A 26,094-nucleotide genomic window follows, 5' to 3' on the forward strand; every position below is an offset into this window, starting at 1 on the left:
CCCCAAACTTTTTGGACCTTGGGCCTTGGATTTAAACTACCAATTTAGCTCTTCCCAGTACTGTGCTTCCCTGTAAGTCCTCCATAGAAATCTCAAATGTCATTTCCATCAGCTGATGGGTTTAATCATCCATTATCTTAATCAGTCATCTTTTGTGTATTTTATCCTATAGTTGCATGTATGCCAGTTCAGTTAATATGCTTGATGCATAAACATCTGGTAATCGCTAACAAAATTATTATTATTTTTGCCATAAACAGAAACAAAAATTAGAAGCAAATGCTGCCGCTGACATTCTTTGAGGTAATTGGTTTTTTTTCTTGCCAAGGATATACAATTACTGTGTAGCTATTTTTGTATATAACAGATTTCTCAGTTCTAGTAGAAGGGCTGAGGTCCCTGTTTTCTGTCTATGGAGATACGGCTCAGCATGGACTATTCTACTTGACACAGTCATTGACGGGAGCTCTGCATTGTTCCTATTTGCACTGTGAATTCAGACACTGCCCTCGCAATCAAAATAGCATACGCACACCCTGCAACGCAAACTCTCCCCTTTTTCGTCTGCATAAGAGAAAGTACTGCTTTCCAGGTCCCATCACAAGGTTTGTGTCTGCAGCTCTAAAGCTCCAGCCATCCCCCATTAGAGGAAACACCATTTTCATAGAAAACGTTGTTTAGTTAGGAAACATCCCCATTCCTCGTGGGGAGCAACGCTGACAGATTCGAGGATTACAGGTGTAGGAAACCACGCAAGATGATTGTAGGACTTGGTGAGGAACCTCTTTGGGCTTCATTTGCAGAAAGAAAGGTTATTTCCTTTTCCAGTACTCATTTTTAGCTACAGTTCTTTTAAATGAGCAGTCGAAAGCCTTTTTGTGAATGGAAGGACATCCTTAAAGGTAAGAAAAAACTTCCCGGTCCATCTAGATGCTGAATAATGGAGACTGGGAAGTACTGTCCAACGGTGAAGCAAAGCGAGGTGACTCAAGATGAGCGTGCACTGTCACAGAATATCAGAACAATAAAACAAGCTTATTCTGCCTTTTTCTCAAAGCATCTCTATAATTCCAAAAATATAAATAATTAAAGGGTGTAGATTTTTCTCTGTGCTCGAGAGTAGGTGAGAAATATTGGCTTTAGATATTTTGATCGTTCTGTTTATGGCTATTCATCTGTCTGCTACAGGGCAGAAAAACAGACTGAGAAGTCTTTTTTTCATTAACTCTTTTTTTTTTAAAGGCATTATGTTAGCTCTGTACAGAAGAACCAAGTATGTTTATATACATACTATGACAAATACAAAATGCTGAGTTTAGTAAATGTATTTGTTAGAGGGTTTTTTTTTATTTCACTTTGTAAAGCAGTGAATGAGAATATTGATCTATTATTTGGCTCTGCCTTTCCTTTTGCAAGATGTGATTTTTTTTTTCGTTAGTTAATAATAACTGAAAGAGTGATATTGGTTTTTAAAAGGCATTGACCTCAGCGCTTGACTTTCTGACTAAAGGAGGTTACACCCACAGAATTGGTGTAGAAAAAATGTGACCCTTTGTTATTAGTAGATGCTAAAGCTCTCTTTTATCCTTTCATGTGTTCAGTATGTGCTTCTGAAACCATCAGCCCGAGATCTGACCTCACATTCTTACAGTTTCTTACATTACTCTCTTTTCTTATCGTTACTATGCAAACCTCTCCTTCATTTCAAAGCGGATTTTGCCTGAAGGAGTTGGGCAAAAATGCCCCTATGCTTTATTCAAAGATGAATTCCTAAAGTAGTGAAGGTTCAGCTGGGTTAGGAAACTTGTAAGTCAGAGTAGAGAGTCAACTACCGATGTGGTCAAATGCCATTTTGAAAATAGTAATGCTGCTTACCTGACAACCCTCCTAAAATTCTAGGTGGGCCCTGATACGGTACTCCTGTCCCTTATGCAAGCTGTTATAGTCTTATATTAAACAGCAACGGCATTCACTCCCAGAACTTTACAGTAATGCATGAAAGGATTGCTGCGTAGTCTTCTGCTTCTGCATTGTGTAATTAACCAGTAAGATATAATTACTTAGTAAGGTTTATCATTCTCTGTCAAAATCTCACTAAAGGGTACTGAAAAGCATCTATCACCAATTACAATTGTCATGACCCTAATAATTTATTACAGCGCTTTCATTAGTCTGTCCTTCCAAATTTGTTGCTTTGCGCCTTGCTCAGGAAGCGTGAGGAGAAGGGATCCCTGTCCCTTCTGAATGAGCCTTTACAGAAGTGCCAACAGCCGAGCCTGTGCCGCTGCGGGGACCGTGGAGTCCTCGGTGTCTGGGAGCCTCTGCCCAGCAAGAATGTTCTACCTGGCCAGCCGTGCCACCTCTCCTTCCTACCCAGGTCCCCAGGCGTGTAAGTCCTGGCTGTTTTCGGTACAGAGCCCTGGCTTACAGGAGAAGCTTTGTAAGCGTTCCGTCCGTAGTGCCATACAGTCAAGCAAAATGCTTGAGAAACTTGAAAATAAGTGTTTTTCGTTAAAAAAAAAAAAAAAAAGAGGAAGAAGAAGAGTCTGTCATGATTTGTTGCACCAGGGGAGGTTCAGGCTGGATATTAGGAAGAACTTCTTCACTGTCAGAGTCATTAGGCATTGGAACGGGCTCCCCAGGGAGGTGGTGGAGTCACCATCCCTGGAGGTGTTCAAAAAACGTTTAGATGTGGCTCTTCGAGACATGGTTTAGTGGGCATGGTGGTGTTGGGTAGAAGGTTGGACTCGATGATCTTTGAGGTCTCTTCCAACCGTAACGATTCTATGATCTGTGATTGCCTTAATAGTCATCCATCTGCTATGTGACTTCATAGCTTGCTACATGATGCTGCATCCATCTGCTAGGTGACTACATAAAAGATAACTACAAGTGGCTTTCTGAAACTCTTAAAGAAAACTACCGCACCCCATAACTCAGCCTTGCAGGACTTAAAACATGAAATGGGACGAGGTGAGGTGTAAAAGAGGGAAAATTCATCTACGATTATTTGAGAAAACAAAATTCCGACTTGACGGTACAATTCTTGGAAGATGTTTCAGTTGAGGGTGCCTGGCTGCTTTGCGCCCATCAGAAAGCCAAAAGCCCGGGTGCTGTTGGAGAGGTCCAGTCCCAGCTGGAGCAGAAGGTACCATGCATGTTCTGTGACCAGCGGGACTGGAGATACAGCTTGGCATTTCTAGAACTGGAGTTGCTAATGACACACTTCAAAAAGAAGAACCAGCCTGGGAAAGTCTGAGGAAGGGTATTCACAGAAGCGGTGAAGAAGACGTGTCCTTGCAGAAGAAAGCTAACTGCCCTACCCTATTCTTAAAAATACTGCTGGAAACCAGGAATTGAACCAGAAGCATGGTGTGCATCAGGTTTTTGCAACCTCTGTGCTCGCCGTTTGGCTGGCTACTGTTCTCTGGCCTTGGAAACATTTTAATTCCCAAACGTCCTCCATCATCTCTCTGAAAGCATTCAAAGCATGAAGAATTTGAGACATGGGCTTCAAGACACGGTTTAGTGGGTTTAGTGGGCATGGTGGATTGGGTATACAGTTGGACTTGATGATCTTTGAGGTCTCTTCCAACCATAATGATTCTGTGATTCTATGAATTCCTCCAACAGATCTCACACGTGTTACTATAATTATGTTTAACTGGGCACTGTATGATGTTGACAAAGTTACCTTCCTCTTTACATATGCTGCGTGAAGAAAAAAATGTTCCGCGATGTACCAGGCATTGTATCTTAGAAAGGCTCTGGTCCGTAGGGTCCAGGAAGCGTGGGATGAACCCTCCTGGAATACAGCACTGAACACACAAATTGGAGGACCCAGGCTTGTGCCCTTGTGCCCCTCCGCCCCACAGGGAAGTAAAAATTCTGTATCAACTCACTGTTCCCGCTCACTCTCATGGTTTCCACTAGAAGGAAATTGCATCTGCTGGCCTAAAAAAGCCTCTGTTTTGGACAATGAGAAAGTCAAGTGTGCTGAAGACAGCACTTGACCTCAGCAAATAGAGTTAATAAGTTCCAGAAGGCACCACGTCTTAGGTAAAGAGGATTTAGCGTAGGAGACCTTCCCCGTTTCCCCTCCCAGTAGAAAAAGGCGAGGGTAAAGTAGAGAGGTGGCATCCCTCAGGTTCATGGGTCCGTCACTCACCAGGGCGGGTATGTCCTAAGGATAAAGCTTCGAGGCATGTAGATGTCTCTTGCTGATACATACCGTTATATGAAATTAATTACTTGCCATGTATTAAACATACACATGCAGTGATTTTATTTTTTACCCTTATATGGATGACACCATGTTTCTATTTGGGTGAGTGTTTTGTGAGAAAGTCTTGCAAAGTCAAGCTATGATGAAAAAAAAACCAAACTCAGTATTTTATTTTTATACTTCATCATCATCATCGGCGTCATCATTATCATCATCATCATCCCTCCTCATGACTCCTCAAAGTCTCAAAGCTGAACGGCAAATAAATATGAGGGGAATAAAAATAATCAAGGCTTTCCTTGAAGGGCTGGGGTTTTGTTTGTATTTCAAATGTATTATTTGGTCTTCTGAACTTTCAGAACAAGATGCTATTCTCAGATGCTGCCATACGGCTCTAACGCTGTAAGCAGCAACAATATTGTATTCATAAGTTCAGGGAAAGAACTGAGTTCTGAAACATCTTTCCGGATTCCGTTAAGGCTAATTTTTTAGGATAAAGACGTTTTGCATTAAAGGAGCTCCAGTCCAATGTTGGAACCCCACCAGTGGACCTGAAGTAGCAATTACGCAGCAAACACGCCCTAGGAATAAATACATCTATACACAGATTTAAAGCCTGCAAAGATACGGAGCTGATTTACAGCATGGGCTTGATGCAGAAATTACAGGGTACAGTTGATTGCTGCTCTCAAAGCCAATAAATAAGGGTAATATTCACTTCAGCACTACTACTCTAGATTTACATCCTGGGAACAGAATTTGTCCCAGCAGTCTCCCATCTACTTGGGGACGATGTATTGGAGAGATGGAGTCAAGGGAAAACTCCCACCTATCGTTTTCTTTTTTCAGATGTCCACTCAGTTTCAGTGTCTGACTTCATCAGTTCCTCTAGTCATAGCTATAGCTGTATGGAATACTTTTCTGTCATATATATTCCTACTTCTATGCATACCAGATACACCTTTCTGTTAAACACAGCTGTATAAGCTCTATTGTTTTTTCTGTTTGTTTGAAGTATAATTTCTTAGTGAAGAATACATCTTGATTTATTAAAGTCTTGTAAAAATACTGTAAAAGCAACTCCCCAGGTCAGGAAAGGACCAACGATCCTACAAATCCAATGATTTTGTAGATTTTTTCCTTCCTCTGCCCCCAAATTGTATTCATCCAGTTGCATGTTTCTCTTGAGAAGGGATTTTTGGGGATTTTTGATGAACTAGCAACATCATACAGGAAAAAGGCAGATTGTCTTATAAAGGCAAAGACCCAGGGATGGGGAAGCTGTGGTTAACCGACAGCTTCCGAAGCAGCGGTTTGTCACTAGCCTCTCCCAAAATTAGCCTGGAATATGAATGCCAGAATGAAATCTGCTCCTAGATGCCACTGGTTGGTCGAATAGCTATAGTTTAAGGAGGTGTTATTATTCTTGTGGTTGGGGGGAGAATGTTGGTTCTACCTGGATTTCAGATCAGTCGTCGTTTGTCATCTCTCCCGTGAGAGCTGAAGGGAGTTAGTAAATGTTGGGCTGCCTTCTTGAGGAGGATGCAACTATCACAACTGTGGCAATTCTCCGTCCTCTGAGGATGCCTCAGCTGACGCTGGGTGATGGGCACAGGAATGGGGTCTGGGGAAGTCAGGAGCCTGTACATAAGCCTGTAAAGAATAGCAGGAGGTGGTGTGTAAGACCTGCTTGTCAAGGATGTAAATCTCTCCCTTTGGGCTTGGGAGTGCCTTTCTCTTCTTTGGCTTGACTGCTCTTATTAAGCATGTAAATCCCTTTGAGTCGTTTCCTTTGAAGATGAATTTATCAATCCTACTCTTTCTCCTTTAAGAAAACAATCAGCGTAGGTTTGGACCCATTGTCAGGTAGTCTGGTGGTTAGGGCATTCACCTGGGAGAAGGTAAGGCCTTTAATTTCTTTGTACACAGTGGGTTATGCTTTAAAAGGAAGGCTTGAGAATCTCAGCACCAAAATGCTGTCTTGCCTAGGAGGTAGATGATGGAGATTCAAAGCCTCAGACAAAGGACGGGATTTATTCTGAACCTTTGATGTCACGGATCAAAGCTTTAATCTTCAGACTGTTGTGGAAACAGGCACTGTTGCTACATCCTTTGATAAAGTGGTGTGCTCGGAAGACTGAACGTTAGACTGAGACACAGTGTACTGTCACGAACATCTGGCCCTGGTTTTGTTTCACGGAGGCTTGAGGTACTTTCTTTAAAGAATAAAGTGCCCCCAAGTTTCTGTGGCTTTCAATAGGAAAGGGGAAGAGATCTCACTTTCAACCACAAAGGGACACAGCATCTAGACCTTCAGCTGTATTTAGGTCCTTTATTTAAGGTTTTGAGTTTTGACCTTAAAAGATCAGCTGGATCAGGCAAAAGTGATGAACAGCTGTCTAAAAGAGAAGGAGTGCAACTTTCTGGAAGAATGAAGGTTTTAGGAGGCAGTTCTGGCCTCGATAGTCTTCATAGTCAGTGGCTGTCACACTCAGAGCCACTAAATGAGGTCACTCAAAAACAATCTCTGTGGGAGAATACTTCCCTCCAACGTTTATTTCAGCTTTCCAGTAAGGATGAGTGGGGATATCAGCTTAGGGCTAAATGATGGTAACTGAAAGAAAGGGCGAACCTTTTTCACGTGTGAAGCTGCGAGGTTATCTGCTGCACTTTCACGTCACGTACGGTGCATTGGTACTTCCCTGCGATGCAGCCTGACAGACTGGTTCACAGAAATCACAGATTACAAAGCCCAAGCTGTTAAACTACAACATGAAAGCTTTTAAGATAAAATTGCTTACTTTTCCTGTAATGTATCTGCAAAAGGCTTGGTGTGCTATCTTTACTGGAATATAAATGCTAACGTGCCATTCCATCTCCATAATGTACATGTGATCACGCATGCAGCTTTGAATGAAATAGTTCATCTGTTTGAACAAACCCAAAAATAATCTCAGCCTGCGTGGACTAGTTGGGTATTCTAATGCTCATGAAAAATATGTTCTGCTTTTCCTATTGCTGAAACTGAAAAAATAATGACTGAATTACCATCTGATTGTTGTTGGTGAGTCAAGCGATTTTTCTGCTTGGCGAAATTGTACTGTTCTACTCATTGTAGATTATAGAGATATGTAATATGCAATACATATCCATAATCTCTCTCTCTCTACGATTATATCTGTATAAATGTAGTTAGTATATCTCTGTATAGCTATATCTAATCCATGTGATTAGATAGAGAGATGTAGATATTAATAAAGATCTATAGATATAATAGAGATACAAATATTTTATTGATGAACCACATGGTTCAAGAAACAAGTAGTAGGATAGGGAGCCTTTCGCTGCTCTGAACTCATTCAGATCTTAGGTGGGCAAAACCTATTTCTCCTGGCCAAGTAGTGGAATAGATTGATTTTCTTAGTCGATATGCCTTCATATTATGAAAAAACCTCATCAGGATCTTTCTGAAACCCTTCCGAAGTGTTGGCTGGGCTGTAGACAAAACAGCAGAATAACAAACCCTGAATTTTCACCTTGAAGCTGTTGGCTACAGAGTGCATGTGCTTTGTTGAAGTTGCATGTTTCCTATGTAAAAATGTTCAAAAAGCCTTTTTATTTTACTCAAAGAGGCCAAAATGGGCTATCTTTAAAGTATTAAAAGCAGATGTCTCAGGCTCAAACAAGCAACGTATTGAGCTTTCAGAAAGTGGCAAAGTACAAAGAGAGATGCCAGTATATGGTACATAAACAGTAAAAAAGGAAATCAGTTTACAAATATGTATGAAACATATGTTGGTAAAAAAGTAATAGAGAATATGTAATTATACTGAATGCTATTAAATATCACGTTCAGTTCCAGTCATCACCACTGGTCTAATTTGTTATGATAGTTCTTCTGTTATATTCACTTTGCAGCACTACTCAAATCTTAAGATAGAAAAGAACATGGTAGTGGACGGAAAGGACATCTGTTTCCAGGTGACGTGTATCTCCCTCCTCCTTCTGCCATGTCAGTGCAAAGAAATATGATCATGCGAAATACAGTAGTGGCATTGTGACCTTTTAAAATCAAATCACCGGCGCAACCCAACCCACAGCTCTTTCATATATGAAAAAGCTTTGAAGTTTTCATGTAAGAACAATTTTCAAATTCCTATCAAGTATCGCTGAGGGTTTAAAAGTGGAGACCCTTAGTGGTCAGCTCAGTCACACACCTTTATATGCAATACGGCTGCGAAAGTCAACAAACTCCGGGTCCCTGGAGGTTACCAGGGCTACTCGTATCCTTACAACCTCGCACGGCTAGTCAAATCAGCGTCTTTTGGGGTACTGCTTTGATTACCATTTCCAAGTTGTTGGGTTTTTTTTTCAGCTCTGTAGATTATGGTATGTTGAGTAGTAATATCGGTGCATTTATCAACTGCAACCTCATTGTGAATCATCTTATGTCTAAATCTGCAAAGCCTCATTCACCCAGTTAAAGTGGCTCCTAAAACCTAATGATGACTATAGTGAAACTGGTGCATGCTTTTGGAATAGCTGTTCTGCTTTGGATATCAGCCCTTGTTATCTCATTTCAGGAGAAAGGGCAAAATGAATAGAAAATGAAGATGAAAAGACAAGTTTGTGAATCTGGATTCTCCAGTCTATAGGGATAAGGAAATATTTGTGCTAGAAACTGAAAGGAATTGTCTGTGGAACCGAGCCAGGAAGTCTTCCCAAACGCTTTTTGTAGGGGGCAATTCAAAGAAGCTAAACTAGATTGTGCTTCTTAATCATCCCCTGGAGAAGTTTCTCTCTCTATTGCCTATGCACATAGAAGATTATCTCAGCCCAAACCAGTACACTTGGTTAGATGAGGGATAGGAATCGTTGGTTCTAAATTAGGGCAATTTATTTAGTGAAACCTCAGGGCAAAAAAAGTACTCCATTAATTCTCTGTGTGATTGAAACCCTCACCAAAAATTTATCAGCCGAATCTGCTTCTGGTAGTCAGAGTGTACCTCCATGTGGGTCTTAAGCTAGTCCAAGTCTATTGCCTTCAGTGAAGGGAATTTTTAGGACATTGCTCTACAATCTGTATAAATCGGATCCCTCCTCGTTTAAAAACTCTGTTATTTTTGCAGAATGTACTAAGCATGGTCTACTTATTATTTGTGTATGTGTGGTGTGCTGTAAAACTCAAAAGTAGCTACTTGCTTCTTTTCTAGCTTGAAATGAACGGCTCAGTTCTTCACATTCACTTACATTCAGTATTGCCGTGAAAATGTTTAGGAAACTGGAATATCTACTGAATGGTCTCAGTTGCCCTAAAGAAATAAAAACAGCAGAGAAAAAATAACCATCAGTTTTAATATAGGAGATAAAAGTAGTAAATTCTAAATGTTTTCTGACTTCACAACACATGAATGCCAATCACGGAAGTATTTTAGAGAAACAGAATAATGCTTCAGAGCTCAGAGCCTGAATATTTCATGGGAGACAGCAGGGAGGGACCAAAAGGAGGTTGTGAGCTCATAGGAAGCCGTTGACCGGCCTTGTGGGTAGCTGACATGAAAGCAGGTCTCTTGCAGGTCAAACACGGAGAAAAATATTATGTTGATGCATCTGCATACAAGCTTTGCATCAACATAATTGCCGGTAAGGTCGCCATGGCAGAATAAATAAGGTACTTGAGCTTTGGAAACAAGTCTCCCCAGGGCAACACAGTGACTGTATGAGGGGCTGACATTAGTGGCAGGTATTTTATGGCCAAAATTTGGTAGAAGGATGCTATTTTGTAAAGGCTGTGGATTTTTCTGTAATGTTAAATGTGGGAACTTGTTTTGCTTTGACTTTCATCGGTCAGTAACTAGTACAAAGCACACCAAAGAAAGGAATGCCTGCCTATTTTTTCCAGTTCTTGAATATTCACACACACACACACATATATATATATCAGCAAAGTACATAGTTTCATCAAAGAGATTTATCATTTTCAGCTTTCAAAAATAAGGAAGTTTTAGGGAAGAACATGTTCGCAAACAAATGAAACAGAATCCACAATCGATAAGGTTCACAGGTGGCTACGTACATTGAGGCATACCAGTAACTCCCGTGGAGAAAGCCGTGCACTTGGCAGAACCATAACTTCTGGGTTTTGAGTGATACAAGCGTAACATTTTTTGCTATGTTTAGGAGTACCATTGCACAAGAAGTTACCGTCACTGTTGTAATTCATAGTATTTCAATATTCTGTGGACCCTGAATTTGGGAAAGCACAGACAGGCTACTTTAAAGGGAATGTGATTTCTCTGGGTGGCTTTGTCTTACGCAGAACTGTTTCATAATCCTAAAAATGATCGGTCTAAAGACTTGATTTTGAAGAAGGAACATACTACAGATAGCGTAATGAGAAATTTGTTGATATAAAATGGAACCCACTGCAGCACTAGGTCACTTTTCAGACATCGGGAACAAAGGTAGAAACTAGGTTTACTCACCGGAGTTGTGGCAATATTGATTGTGTGTTATCATAAGCAAACATTATGTGGTTGAGCTGAATTGACAATCCTTCATTTTGGGAAGTATTGCCTTGCGAAAGGCAAGTATTTTTAGATTGTGGACTTTTCCAGAGCTTCCAACACCTGCCAAACCTTCTTGAAATGTGGTGGAATTAACACTGAAACAAAGAGAGCAGCAGTAAGAGAATGTCTTGGATCAAGAGTGACCCCTTCGAGAGCTATTCTGGACTGGTGACGGTAGAAAGCTTCCGACTTCTTAGCTGCGTGTACGTAAGCATGTACCCATGTTGGTGGAGCAAAGAAGGTTCTCTGAGATTTTTTAAGTGTCTGGTCTGTTTTAGGCATTTGAGATTGACACCCTATCTCAGGACTCTTCTGGTCTTTTGTAAAAACAGGTTGAAAAGTTTTATTTCTTTGAAGAAAGAAAAAACTGAAGTCTAGCTGCGAGACTGTCAGCAACAGGACATCTTTTGGCAGGTGAGGTGGAAGAGGTGGTAGGACTCTAATTGCTGCACGGCATTGTTAATCTTCAGAAAAGCAGCTTTCAAAGACTTGTGCACTTGTACAGCATGGTAACACGTACGTCTGTTTTACCAGCCTTGCCCAGGATTAGTGACGCAGTTTAGGAGCACATTGTGTCCTTTCATGTCCTCCAACGCTAAGCCTCACTGGGAGGAAAAGGCAGCCAGCCTTGTTTAAAAGATTACTAAAATGAAGTGGCTTCTCATTCACCTTTCCGTATGATCTCTTCTGCACTAAAAAGCTGCTCTCTTGTGTTCCTTTTCTCTTTGAAGCATCTTGGGCTACTTATGGTAATAGCCACCAAATCCCTTCGTTATTCGTCTCTTTAACATCTGGGTGCTTGGCCCTGATCCTGGGATTAGCACCAGGAAAGAGAGGTCTATCATAAGCACCCTGTAATGCTTTGGAATATTCCTTCTTGTTCTTTGGAATTTGCCTTGATGACATTTCTGTTTTGGTTTGGTTTGTTTTGAGGAATTTCAGTAAGCACAAACTTCCCACAAATATTGGAAGAGTATTCTCTGGTTTTGCCATGATGATTTATTTTAATTTAAAGCCTATTTGATATAGTCAGCTCCTTCATTTCCCGATAGCAAAGGTCACGAGGAAGGTACGCGGTTTTCACTGTGCTCTCAGACCCGGGATTCTGCGCGCTGTCCTCTTAGTGATCACAGTTTGTACCCAGACAAAAGAATAACGCATTTCTGATTTCAGTTCATCTACTGGGATCAGTTGCAAGGCCCACTTTAAAACCCCACGTTTATTTCCAGCAGCTACAGAGAGCTTATCTGTGGGGTAGGGACGCAGATCCTGGGGAAGCTCTGAAAAATAATAGGCGTTTTAAGAGATTAAGGCCAAAAGCCAAGCCTGTAATTCAATCCTGTAAAAGATGCCGTTACCGTACCTTGCTCTCAGGATTTCCAAAGAATTTTCCTAACACCTGAATCGTTCCAGATCCACCGTGGCTGTTGAGACCTTTGTTTCTATAGGTTGGTTTAATTTCTAATCCTTCCATTTAAAATACTACCCGGTGCCAGCAGGAGGGGGCCGTGTGCTATGTATCCTTACTGTCTGGGGCCCTTGCAGTTTTTAATTTTTTGGGGGGGAGGAGGGCTCCATAACAACGTCACGGTGGTAGCAGTTTCTATAGGATCATTGTTGTCGTCATTATTATTACATAGCGTTGGTGTTTGCACTTCCAAACAAATGAGGCTGTTGTGTTTGTGAGCAGAGAGAGTTCCTAATTCTTTCCCGGGATGAGAAGAATTACCGATGAAGAAGACCTGTTAAGTCACCCATCTTCTTCCCTTACAGCATGCCCTGTTCTCTGGAGTACACAGTATAATGTATTGAGGATATCAGTCTGTTGCTAGGGAAGTGATGACTATAATCAGATGTTACACAGACTACATTTTGACTGCATTGCAGGATCAAAGATGAGGCTGTGGAAAGGAAGATCTACTGAAACACACAAGTCGTGTCCTATTTGCACTTGTATGTAACTTCCAGGATTACTAAAAAGAGATGAGCGTACGCTACAAAAAGCTAGATATCACAGTATTTTTCTATTGCATATTCCCATTTGGTCTGTGATATTTAATTGGAAAATATCTACTGTATTTTCGGTGTAAACATAGGCATAAAATACGTATGGATCCGTAGGACGTTACAAATGACTACAAGACATCCTATTACACTACAGCCTAATGTAGTGCCGTATTTATTACCACATTAGATGTGGTAATACATTAGAGTGAATAATAAATCTGATTTCATTTGAACATCAGATAGGAAGAACTAATTAGTTGATAAAATATGATCAGCCCTGCCTGGTGATGCAATGTAGGGTTCAGATGTATTCCAGAGGGTCTCTTGAAATTTGGTTCCAACCAAATTCAGAGTCAGCGTGTGACAACAGTCGGCAGCGCTACCAGCAGATGCTGCGTGCGAGGGAGGGCAATGTGCAGGAGTGATGCTTTTTTCACGGCCGTACAGTCAGATCGGCTGCTTCTGCTTGCTCTTGCATCTTGCAATCAACGTGTGTTTTGATAAAGTGCACGCCGTCCTTGTTGAGGAGAAATCATTAGCCTGAAAAAGATCTGCAGGTACAGTGGCGTGTTGTATGGGTTACGGCCAAACTTCTTAAAACATGAAAAAGATTTGTAAGTTTGCCAAATGTAATTTAGCAGTCACGTTTCACTGAGGAAATGGTTTTCAGGCTGCCTGTGTAAAACTGCAAGCTTAACCCCTGCCAGCCCTAACCCCTCCCTCCCCAAATTTACCCGTGGTCTTGGTCTTTTATATTCGTCCGTAACTATGACACCATTCCAGCACCAACCTAGCATGGCCTCTTCCGGGAGCAGTTACTGGATTCCCACCAGTGACGGCAGTCCCAGGATGTTTCCAAGTAATTCCTGACCCCAATGACTCGTATATGTCCTGTTCTATTGATAAAGAGAAATATTAAAGCAGCAGGTAGATATCATTACTGTACATCAGTTTTTCACTTTCACGGTACGTGTTCTTACATCAATAGCCAGCTAAATCGCTCAACTGAAAAGAATGCGGGCAACAGGGATCATTTCACAGACAAGTCAGTCGACTGAACTAGTAGGAAACACAGTGAAACTCCACCGAAAACGAACGATAGAACATTCCCACAGCAAAGATGTGGCTAGTACATTGGCTGGGTACTTGCCCTTTGAGGTCCCAAGTAATAACGACCTCGGTTAAGACAAACGCGTGGCTTTGCCGACGTGCACGTTGCAATACTGAATTTCTCTGCACAATCACACCCGTGTTGTTTTGGTAGTAAACGAAGGGACGTACAAACAAAAGCACGCTAGTGATGACATGGATCTGTCAGCATGCTACGTGGTTAAAAAAAAAAATAAATCTTGTTTTCTCCTTTGCTGCCTTGGAACCCACTATTTGTGTGTTCATACTTAAAAACCGCTCCTGTGTTATCTGTTTGCAATATCCATGTTTGATGAACGCAATGAGACTTAGTTTGCATGCTAATGTAACAAAACAAGGCAGAACAGATCAACTCCCCTGCTGACACGTGCGTTATTTGGGTGACGCTACTACTGACCGAAGGACGGGTAGCTTTAATCCCCTGATACTGGTTTGCAGAGCTGCTCAAGATTTGATCTCCCCACAAGTATCTCCCAACCCTCTCTCAGATGGTATGTCGCTATTTGCTAGAAATTACTGCTCAGTTACTTTTTTTATTTCATCTCTCATCCTTTCGTACGTTAAAAACCAATTTTTCAGGATCAAAAGGTGTTTTTTCATGGAAGTAGATCTAAGCATTAACCGATTAACCATTCGTACAACAGGTTTATTATTTAACAAGTACAAAACACTGTTGTCATCTGTCTTTGCTACTGCAAGAAGGTAGTCTGGATTTTTTTGCAAACATTTTTGTCTCGGACATTTTGGGAGCACTCAGGAGGATCTGCCTTGGTCAAGCCTGTATCAGGCTATCACCTATTACACTGCACTCCTGGATCAGCACCAGAGAATTTCTTAATAGCAAACAGGACTGAAAATGTATCCTGACGGCTCATTTGCTAAAAGCTGACTTAGGAACTCACAAGCAAGTCATCACTAGCATTGGTCTTTTTAGAAACGCTTGGTTTCAGGGTACTGAAGCACATGTTGCCTGAAAATACCTGGAGATCATTTGTACACATAGGTCCCACGTGGAGAAGTCCTGTCCTGCCCTCCATCCTAAACCATCAGCAGCTCCAAGCCACGACGTAAGACTCAACGTACAAGGGTAGAGCGTGAAGTCCTGCTGCTTTCAGAAGATGGGGATGCTTCTTGTCAGCACGAGTGCACTGTATTTGTGTTCAGCTTTACTCTCTGCTTTTAAGATCCGCTCATATTTTGTTAAATCACTATTAAGATTTATTAGTCATACACAGCAATAGGAGCTGATTCAGTACCCTGTTACTCTATTTGCCCAGACCGTTGTTTGACCGTTATTTTCACTCAGACAGATATTGGCAGTACGTTACATAAATAAAATAATAATGGCAACGTACCAAACATTCCTATTGACCTGTTGTGCCCTTATTCTCTTGCAGGAAAGAACAGAGTTCGGCCTGAGCCTGCAAAGAACAGCGAGAACATAGTTTCTACCCTTTTCCTAGCTGTTAAAAGTTTCTACTTTTCAGGGAGTATTCCGTATTCTAAGTCATCTAAGAAATCTCTCCTTCTCCTTTATTAGAACCTGGTGCTTCTCATTTGTCTCAAGGGTAAGGGCCACAGATCTGTGCATGCTTCTGTTCCAGAGCACCTCCGAAAACCTGAAGTTGGTCCTGAAGTCAAAATATCACCCAAGTTGAACAATGTGTCTTCTTTTTAGCTAAGACCAACACATCCTGACTGTCCATCCTACGACGGAGGAAGCTATTGTCTGCATTGGGCTCCATCTGCCTTTCTCTTAAGATATCCTCCCCATATTGCTGGTCTGTCTTCTTGAATTCACGCTTCCTTCCCGGCTCTATTGCTTCTCTCATGCCGAGAACTTTGAAGCAGATCCCTGTTCGTGCATTGATCAAAAAGATGAAGAGAAACCACCTTTCCACTTGCAAGACTTTAGGCAGCTAAATATACAGAAAATCCAATACAGCACTCCATATCCATATATTTTAGGGTATTATTTTACACAAGGGAAGCGTGGTACAGAAAGTAAACCAGACAGGAGAAGAGGCAGAGCAAAACAAAGAAACAAGGCAGGGCAAAAATACAGCAGTTTAACATAGGAATACTGCTGAGGTAAGGCAAACTTTGTCAAAGTTGACGTTTCATTACTGTGCTCGGTCTCAACAGCAGCACTCGGTCTTTCCTTCGTACAAAATTCATTGCTGTTTCTGAAACATAAAATCTAAACATGAAGCATACCTGGAATTCTTCACCGTTTAGCCGAGGAAGGCATTCATACTGTAGAAGTTCCAGTTTAACCAGTTGGTGGTTGCTCCCCTCCTTCTGGGCACCAGATAATGTCATTATCCATTTGCATGAAATCTAACTCCTCAGGACCTGTCACTCATACCAGGATACACTTTTTTCCCCACTTTAAAACTGTGGGAAAACACAGCAAGGGAAATAGCAGGGACAAGTAGCAGGTATACTGACTTTTTGTCATATTTATTTAATTGTTGTTGTATGGGAGGTCATGGTGAACGTCTGGCTTAAAATGATAGTTTGATGAAATAATGGTACGTGCGTGCTTGCTGCTGTCTTTTAATAGAGGCTTTTTGAAGCATACGGACAACTTTAATGGAAATCAGCAGAAATCTAACCCCTGCAAGTGCAACGCTTGCGAACGTAGTCGTAGGCTTTATTATGGGCAACAAGAACGTGAGTACAGAGTATTTTTTGAGGTGATGGGGCTGGCAGGCTGAAGGGAGCACCAAAACCATACAACTAAAGAGACAGTAAAGCAAACAAAACCCCCACCGCCACCAAAAAACACACCACCAAAGCCAAACTTTGAAGGAGTACTCTATTAAGCTGATGGTCCAGACCTGACTTTGTTGAATTTATATAGCTTTTGGAGAGATCTTTCCAAAATAACCCTGGATTAAATAAACATTTAAATATTTTATAATAAATTAGGAGACCAGGAAAATTTAAAGAAGATAGTGGAAGAGAAGCCGGAGTTGCAGGTTCATGGAAAAAGATAACTACCAAAGGGAAAAATAACCCAGTCAAAGTCTGATTCTGCCATCAGTGTCCCTGTTATATGATGCAGTGACACAGAAGTAAAGGTGTGACTCTACTTGAACTAGCTCGTTTGTAATTGCTTGGGTAATAATAAGATACAGTGCTGTGATTTGGCACAGCCTAACCACAGGTTTACATAAAATGAGACCTGCTTATAGATGCTACAGAAATAGCCCAAACAAAGCGAGTAAGCAGAGTTCAAGTGATAAAGCAAGCAGTCTCACACTTTTGGGGGATGAGGAACATAAAACAGCCTTTTACTCTACTAAAATTAACAGCTCTCTTTTCCATCACAACGAGGAGTGTTTCAAAAACCAGCAAAGGCCTCCATTAATTGTTTTAAAAACAAAAGAAAATGAGAGGAGAAATAGAAGAAACGGGTACAAAATAGAGAGGAAAGGCTGAAATGCATTTTATTTCACAACATATAAGAATTAAGAAGGAAAGTGTACTGAAATAAAGAAAAGCACTGAAGGAAAATGAGGAAAACCAACACTTTAATGTACTTATTAATTGTATGTAATTACTTATTCCACTATTGCCTTTTTCCGCGACATTTTATTGATGATGTCTCATGGACCATCAATAAAGTAACACTATAAAAAGCCCTAGAATCTGATTTCCTTCTGGCATTTGTGCCAGATTGACAGTACCTAGTCCATGACAAAGGGGCAACCAGTCCAGTTTGAAGACTTGATGCAAGAGCAAGGGGGTGGGGAATAATTTAAAAAGAGATCAATAATAATGTGTTAACTTTGAAAGGAACACCAAGTGAAACAAACGAATAAATAATTAGTTTAAGGGTAACAGTATTTTCAAAGCAAATGGACTACTTCTGTTACCAAGAAGATAGGGCATTGGACAGCTAGTAAGACGGCGAGGCATTCCGCTTCCAAACGATAAAAGGTGAGAATTAATATTACACTAATGAGCCACAAGCGTACTGCTGGCTTGTTTTTTATTAACACTAATAAATGAGCTCATAATACTGATCAGAAGTGGCTTTTTTTTTTTCTCCACACATCTCACAAAAGAATTTCAGGTGACAAGTACTATGATACATATGGTAGAAACAAACAGCTGTGGCCACAAAGATGTTTTGTTAACTGATGATTAATATATTCAGGAAGCAATCACACTATTCATTAGTAAAAGTTTACAAACATTAAAAAGTGCATAACATTTGAAACCAACAACAACACAAAAATATATATAATATATATACTATATATAAAGAAAGTGACATCACCTCCTGTTACCAAAAGAAAACAAATCATCTGACTTTGTGATTGGTGCGTATGTGATTGCCTTGGTTTACTAGTCAGTCGCTCGCTCGACTCACCTTAGTTATGCAGAGGTGGGGCTGCCCCATTTTGCAGCGTTCAGCCTCACGTGTGGCCTCGTCTATTGGGGCGTGATGGGGGAAAGGAAATCAATCCGCATAGCTACTGCAGAATAGGTTATTAATTTGTAGATATTTTAAGTAATCCCCTGGATGGACAAGCTATCCTGGTATTTTGATGAAGGTCCAGTTTGGAATAGCTGAAATGGGAAAAAAATATCCAATCTTTTGGGTGCTAGATGCCAAGTCTCTCCATGCCCGTTCCCCCTCCTAGCCAAAAGGCTGCTGTAGCAGCTTTTAGCACTTGGCTGTACCCAATGCATCACTAACAGGCTACCGGCTGTGCAAACTCAACAGCCTGCTCAACTGAGGCAAAGGCAAGGAATAGAAGAGAGAGGGGGGAAAAAAAAGTCCCCTTGGCTGGATCCAGCCCACGATCCACTAGTTGGACTATCCTGCAATCTAAAACTCATGCCAGAATACGTAATCAGCAATAACCTATGCCGGTTATTTTCCCGTGTGTAAACAAGGCCCATCTTTAACAACGTGAACCAGGAAAATCTCTAGCACCACGGAATTTGTTTGAATTTTAAGCCATGTAAAGTTTTATAATGTATTTTTAAAACTACCATAACAATAAAATACTTGGACTAACATTTTAAAAAAATATCTGAGAGAAAGATTATGAAATTGGGAGTAAAATTAGAAAAATGGGGAAGAACATAAAAGATTCAATTTGAGTCTCTGATATGCAACTAACTACAAGCAAGTGGCAAAACCGTACCGAGGACACAAAAACACGCTGAAGTATTCACATTAACAAATCGTTTTGAAGGCTCATCTAGTAACCAATTAAGAGTGTTGCAAAGTCATTTAGGTTTAGGCATAATCAATTTAGCGGTTGACGTTTTAAATCTATCATGTGCACATCACCACATTATGCAAAAAACCAGCCCTTTCAAAACGCGTGGTAGAAAAATTCACAGTAACAGAAATATTCTTCATAAGCAGTTGAGAAGGGGCAGTGTGGAGCATCTAAGTCGTACAATACAAAAACCATTGTAAATAACAGAGCTGTAAAACAGATGCAAAGTTCTAAAAACAGTGCTTTCTTTACAGTTCTTTTAATGGGTGAACACTTTGGCCAGAGAATTCTAAACTCTGAGGATCACACAAGCCTTTGCTTAAGATACACAATTAGATCCTCTGACGTTTCAAAGGCCGTTTGCTACACGATTTACCGGTTCTACTTTCTAAAAGTGTTCCCATCAAGTAGTCATTATGCAGGGATCCATCTGATGACACTATCCCCCCCAAAAATCAATACACGTTCAACCATTGCTAATGACAGAGGTAGAGAAAAGTCTGTCTTCTGCCACAGCTTGTACCCCCATTTTTAGCATTGTGTTGAGTGGGTTCCAGCAGTGAAGACACATGCACTTTCTTTTCCACCAGCTCGCTCATGGAAACAAATTTGTTCCAGCATGCTCTCGTAGTCTGAAAACATCCCGCAGCTGCTCCAGGCAGTCAAAGTCGGATGTCAGCTTTCTTGCTTTGCTGCCTCCCCTTGAGCCTCCCCGGTTTGCTCACTTGGATTTCGTTGTGCATCTCCTTCTCCTTCTACAACAGACAAGAAAAGGATGAGTCATCCACCCTAAAACAAAGAGGTCTTTGTCTTGCTCCCAGAACCCCAACCGTTCATCTGGCAGGCTCAAAAACAAAGTAAAAAGAAATTGAAACGGAAATCTTGCGTTAAATATGAAACCTTTTACTAGTAAGGTAGCCATACTTTGCATCTCAAGAGATCCCTTCAAAACCAAATTCCTAGCTGCAACCACCACTATCATTTTAAGTACAGACCTAAAGTAGCTAGAAATGAAAGATTTTAACCAAAACCTTAGGGTATTTTTGACAATTTATTCACTCTGATACTGTGACAATTAAGAGAAAAAACCTCATTACCCCAAGTCTGAACAGAGTTTACTATAAAGAGATGCAACTCCAAGAAAAGCAATAGTTTGTTAAAGCTGTGTTAGCTCTGTGCATCGACTTTCAGTACCGTGCCCCAGGGTCTCACTGCAAACCACGGAGCGGTCTGAGGGATAAAAAACACCTTGCAGAGGCGCAGTGACCAGGTAACTCACGAAGCCTGTCTAAAGAAGGCTAAGAAGTGCACTGACAACGGTCTAGCAGTACCTATACGCAAAGTGTTGTATTTCACCTAACGATTAAAGACCTGACAGGTTCAGACAGCTGGCAGCCAAGTGCAAATAAGAGAGAAGTCCCTGAGCACTGGACTAACTAGCTATAGGTACATAATAAAGAGTAATGTTAGGTAAGGAATAACGTTAAGACATAAGTAGTCTCTTGTATCTTGCAAGGATTCTGAGTAATTTGTATTCAACTGGCTTGACACAGTAGCTAAGAGAAAAAAAATCTATAGACTAAGTTGTAAAGAGGTCTAAGTAGAGGTAGTAGTGCCTTTTTAATCTATAGATCTTTAGAATGAAGGCAGGGTTCTCAATACAGGTATTTATTGTTTCTCCATTTCAAATCACGTAGTACATCTGCAGCTTTGTTTATAGAAAAAAGCACCGTAAACACTTTCTCTTTTCTATATAGAAAAAATGGCACATTGCTAATGGAAAAAAAAACTTCTTTGCATTGCGAAGAACATTGCAAAAAGCTCAGATGTGACAGCTGTGTTTTGTGTGTGCACTGAGTATTTAGGGGGGAAAATGCTGCAGAAGGTATTGGTAATTATCAAATTCAACCTGATGAAAAGTTGTATGGAAGGTTGATTAACCTACTAACCAGTGAGGTTTGTCCTGTTTGATATAGGTTGAGTAACAAAGAAAAACTTGTTTTGCAAGGGACTTTCTCAGAAAACTATTTCTCAGTTTTATCTCCCACATTACAAAGGATTCCATCAGGATGGATCTACAGGCAATCACTTCCTATTGCACAGAAATCCCTTTTGCCCAAGTCGTCCAAACACCTTCTACAAAGCCATTCTATAAAACCAGAACATTTGTTCTGATATTGCAAAAGTCCAGACAAGTAGAATCTGTTTTGGTTTTTTGTTTGGTTTTTTTTTTTAAATTCCTTTTTTTTTTTTTTTGGTCAGCTCTGAACTCCATTTATTCTGACTACTAGAAAGTCTTGAATATCCCTCATACTATCTGGGCAGGTCAAAAAACAACAACAAAAACCCAAACACAAAACTGAAGAGAGAAAAACCTTGCCAGGTATTTGTGTTTAAAAGAAAAATCATCCTGGACATGAAGCCCAAACATTTCACTACCTAAATGTTAAATGTAGTGCACAAAGATTCAGAGAAAGCGCACTACGGTTCTTAAAAGATTTTCTCAACTCACTGAAAAAAAACTCACTAGTCTAAATCCATTTAATCTATAATACACTGGCTTAGTGCTGCAGACTTTGTCTTTTTGCTGGCAGTGCTCTCCTACCAAAGGCCTCAAAATACATTTACGGAAGTAATTTTGCTTCTAAGTTCTGAGAATCCCAAAATTGCCTAAGCACACTTCTGAACTATTCTTCCTTCAAAACATGCTGGCTACAAGCTCTTAAGAGTAAGAGTTGCGATTCTTACCCAGCATTTTGAAACCAACAGGCTGTATTAGAAAACCCCAAACCAAGTAAAGTGATACTGTAAGCCATAATACAGTTGGTAAGTTAGCAACAGTTACTAGTTCTGCTGAGGTGCAGCTTTTAACTCATTTTTCTTCTGTAACATTACTGACTCTTCAGTGCCTACCACTGTTCCCGATGCTTACACCTAACACATTTCTACCATGAACTAAAACCACTTTTAATCACAAGTTTCTCCAATCAGTCCTTCATTCCAGTTCTGTATGGTTCAATGCCTCTGCTATCCCCAGTTTGTTGTAGACGGTTGGACCATTACAACTTTAACAAGGAAGTCTTCTTTCCGCTCCTGCCCTGCATCTGTGGTCTGTGGCCTATCTGCAGATACCGAGAAAACCAGAAGTTAGTTTTAGAGACTGGACTTGCAGAGACCGGTCCTCGTTCTTCCTTGTACTTTTTCCTTACTACTTTATTTAGCTACAATCACCTGTAAGATGACCTGAATATAAAATTCCTTGGAATTGCATTGGTTACCTTGAGAGAGAGTTGAGCAGGTGAGCTACCTGCTGATTTCCCTACTAAAGTCTTTCTTCTGCCTTCTGTCTTATGATTTCTGTTGCAGTTGTCTACTTATCAGAGGTAGACAGTGTTGCTTTTACTAAATTTAGATAGAACGTGTTGCCACAGAGTACTCAGAACCTATATTTTGAAGTTTGCTAAATACATCCATTCCATAGATATTAGCAGGTTATTAGCTTATTATGGACAAAGAACACCGGAACAGCTGTTTTGAAGGGAGAGTATTCAAGAGTAATTATATGTATTACACATAATTACGCAGTAAGCTCTTGGTTATCTGTCACTGGCTCATCAATGAGGGGATTAACCAGCACTCGCTTCAGGTATCAAGTAGTGCATGACAGAAAATAAGTGGTTTTTGAACAAGGTCTTACTGCCGAGTGCTGTCCAAAGCTGTTCCTGGTCTTCACAGGAAACGTATCTGCAGGCTTTTCAAAGTGAACGTACTAAATATGCTTGGGTAGCTTAATTTACATATGTTTTACAATAACTTTTTTTTTTTTGATCTGCACTATCCTACTCTGCCATTACTCCATGCAGTTGAAGGCTAATGTATTTGCCCTTTTGCAAGACAATGCATATAGCTGTAATAGGAACAAAAAAAATAAGAATCAAAACTTGATGTCTCTGCATTAGTTAGTACTTAGCATAAATTGTTTGACTTGCACCTTGAAAGGAGTAAGATATAGCCTCCAAACATGTGTTTCCTTCTTAATCCTGTCAGGTCTGATGCATATATGCATCCCACAAGCACTAGTATATTCTGAACGGGAATTTGGAATGCAAAATATTTTTTACCCTCTCTTTGGTTTGGAAGGACATGACTGGATTATACACTAATACAAATGATAATACAATGCATTTTCCAATATTTCTGGTTTGAAGGCTTTTATCCAGCATCTAGGTGTATTAATAATACACAATTTAAACATATTTTCATTGCATCTAACTCAAACTGCCTAACCTCCTGAAGAAGTATGCAGGCATCTTTGTGTATCTACCTAATTTTACGGGCAACTCTGTACACTTTTCTGCAATGATTAAGTTACCCAAGCTGCAAAAGAGGTCTCCAAGAAAAACTAAATAGACTCCTGAATTATGTATTAAGAATTAGGCTAATGGTTATTTAAACCATTCTCATCACTACAGAGCTAACTGCATGTACAAAACACATAGCAACATCTATTACAGGCAAAAAGTCACATTCTTTTTATGGCTCTCAAAAGAACACAGTTCTGGTTTACAATCACTCCAACAGCTTAACTTAAAAATATGGATTGTTTATATCTTCTACATGGACAAGGTCAAAGACAATTCTGAGAAGTGTCAATTTGAGACTGAAGAACATTAAAGCAAGGAGGAAGGCTGGCATTATGCATTTCAAATGCCACTTACTGATATTTTTTTCCAACATTTTACACGTATCCCCACATTAAAATAAATAGACACACCTACACACATACTAATAAAGCTTTTCTTTTTAAGTAGAAAAAAAAATAAATTTAAAGGCCCTGCCTAGCTGGAATGGCATGCATCTAGAAGCTATAGGCCCCAAACTGGCAACTGCAGAAGGAATGACTTCGAATGTACATTAGTCTGAATGCCAAAAAAAGCACACCCCCCCCTCCAAACAGCACTACAAGCACCCAGATGTCACGACTGTCCAGGGATGAGACTGCCTCTCAGAACTCTTGCATTGTCTCCAAGAAAAATACGTGCACAAACAGGGCAGCTGCTTATCCATAGTTTGTTCTCTGCTGCATTTGTTTTCTTCTGCTATTATTAAAATAAGCATAAGACCTCTTTCCTAAGATCTGAAAAGGGCTTTCAAATATCTCTGAGAGCCATTCATTAACCCCTACCCACCTAACATGAAAATAATTACACAGCCACATTACTGTTTTTATTTAATGCAAGGCCCTTCAGCAGACACTGTCCCTCCTTCCTCTCAACCGAAGGTGCACAACCACCTAAAAATTTTGGTAGTATTAGAGGTGAAGTAAGCTTTAGGGTTGCATTAGTGCTAATTGCCTTAAAAGAAGGACAAAATATCAGCAGAAAGGGGAAAGAGACAATTTACCCAGAAACAAAGATCCATGTAAAACAATGCATTGCTATTGCTCTGCCCCCCCAGCAGCTGAAAACAAAACTGAACTCCACAATAACCTTTCAAGCAGACAGATGGCTTTTCCTACAGCTTCAGACCAGAGAGTTTCCATTAAAGGATATTATGAAGAGTTGGGTCTTAATAAAACACTTCCTTATTTTCTTCCTTATACTCCATTTTCCATAAAATTTATCCTGATATGGACCCTGCTGCTAGGCACTCACTGCAGAATGACTTTTCATTTTTCAGTCATATGTTGTACTTGTAAATAATCACCCTTCCCATTTATGAAATCTGGGCTTCTCATTGCAGGCAACCCCTGCCGATCAGAAAAAAAAAAATTTTCTTTGCTGAGGGACAAGGGAATAATGTGTGCATATAAACCATGTTTTGTGTACTACTCTTTTCATTTTAGTTTTAAATAAATATAATAAAAACCCAAAACGTACTCACCTGCTTTGTTTATATCAAGCTCTGATAACTTTAAGGCTAGTTCACTGGAGTTCCCACCCGGAGAGGACACAAGTATGTCATGTAACGCATTTCTTCTACCTGTTCTTCCTGAAGCAATAAAGTCTGCATATGTAGATTCCACATCAGTCATTGCTAACAAATATCCACATAGCAGTACCTGGGTGGGAGAGGGAAAAAAAAACAAAACACAAACAAAACAACAACACTTAGACCACCAGAAAAACAGATGACATTATGGAACGGGAATAGAAGAAGTAGAGGGTTCTCATTGTGGAGCAGATTGGCTAAGCAGTAAGCAGCAAAAGAAGATGCCTCAGTCTCAAAATACGGGGAAATTGGAGAAGAAAGAGTAGAAAGCAAAAAAGGTGTGTGGATTTTATGCAAGCTGTATTCAACAGTATTTTAAACAACTTCATTTTTCATACTTCATAAAGTGCTAGCGAGTACTTTATAAAAGCAATGACCTCAGCAATGTAATTTCTTTATCGAGCTGTCTCTGCTTTTAATATTAGCTGGGAAGTAGGAGGTAGGTAGGGGGTGGAACAAAGTTCTTTTCTGCACAAAAAGCAGAGTGTAAGGAGTAAGAAGGTACAAATCCATAATGCTTTTGCATGCAGAACACTGTGCTCGTACACAGGCACAGCTACGTTTTGTGCGTTTGCCTTTCTGTTGGTAGGATTCGTTTTGGCGTTGTATATAGACCTCCTCAGACTCAACTAACTTATTTTGGTGTGGTAGTTGCACCAAAGCGAATGCATTACCATAAAGTCACTGAAAGGAGTGCAGACAGGCTAACAGAGCAAACGGAATAGCTAAACTGTAATGCAGAGGTCAGAAAGCAGTGCTCTGTAAGGCAGCTACAAACCTAGAACTTCTTTTCATTAGAAGATAATTATTTCTCATGTTATCATGGAATTATGTGATGATGTGCATTAATGTCAGATCTGCCAAAGATACAAGGAAACTCCTGTTTCAACCTAAGTAAGGGATC

General features: G+C 40.3%; 1 protein-coding gene across 2 annotated transcripts; it reads right to left on the reverse strand.

Annotated features, from left to right (window-relative positions):
* Positions 1–17,382: 17,382 nt before the first annotated feature.
* Positions 17,383–25,256, reverse strand: PKIA (protein kinase (cAMP-dependent, catalytic) inhibitor alpha). Of its 2 annotated transcripts, XR_696517.1 has the most exons (3): positions 25,083–25,256; positions 19,664–19,954; positions 17,383–18,006 (listed from the first exon to the last, which is right to left on the reverse strand). XR_696517.1 is itself a non-coding variant. In XM_009709274.1 (2 exons), exons 1-2 carry the CDS (start codon positions 25,231–25,233, stop codon positions 19,875–19,877), a joined length of 231 nt encoding a protein of 76 aa, XP_009707576.1. In that variant the 5' UTR covers positions 25,234–25,256; the 3' UTR covers positions 18,987–19,874. The 2 variants fall into 2 exon arrangements, 1 of the variants encoding a protein (XP_009707576.1); XM_009709274.1 differs by lacking the exon at positions 17,383–18,006 and having other exon boundaries at positions 18,987–19,954.
* Positions 25,257–26,094: the final 838 nt, after the last annotated feature.

The sequence above is a fragment of the Cariama cristata genome, unplaced genomic scaffold, assembly GCF_000690535.1.
Source record: "Cariama cristata isolate BGI_N322 unplaced genomic scaffold, ASM69053v1 scaffold1331, whole genome shotgun sequence".
Classification (NCBI taxonomy): domain Eukaryota; kingdom Metazoa; phylum Chordata; class Aves; order Cariamiformes; family Cariamidae; genus Cariama; species Cariama cristata.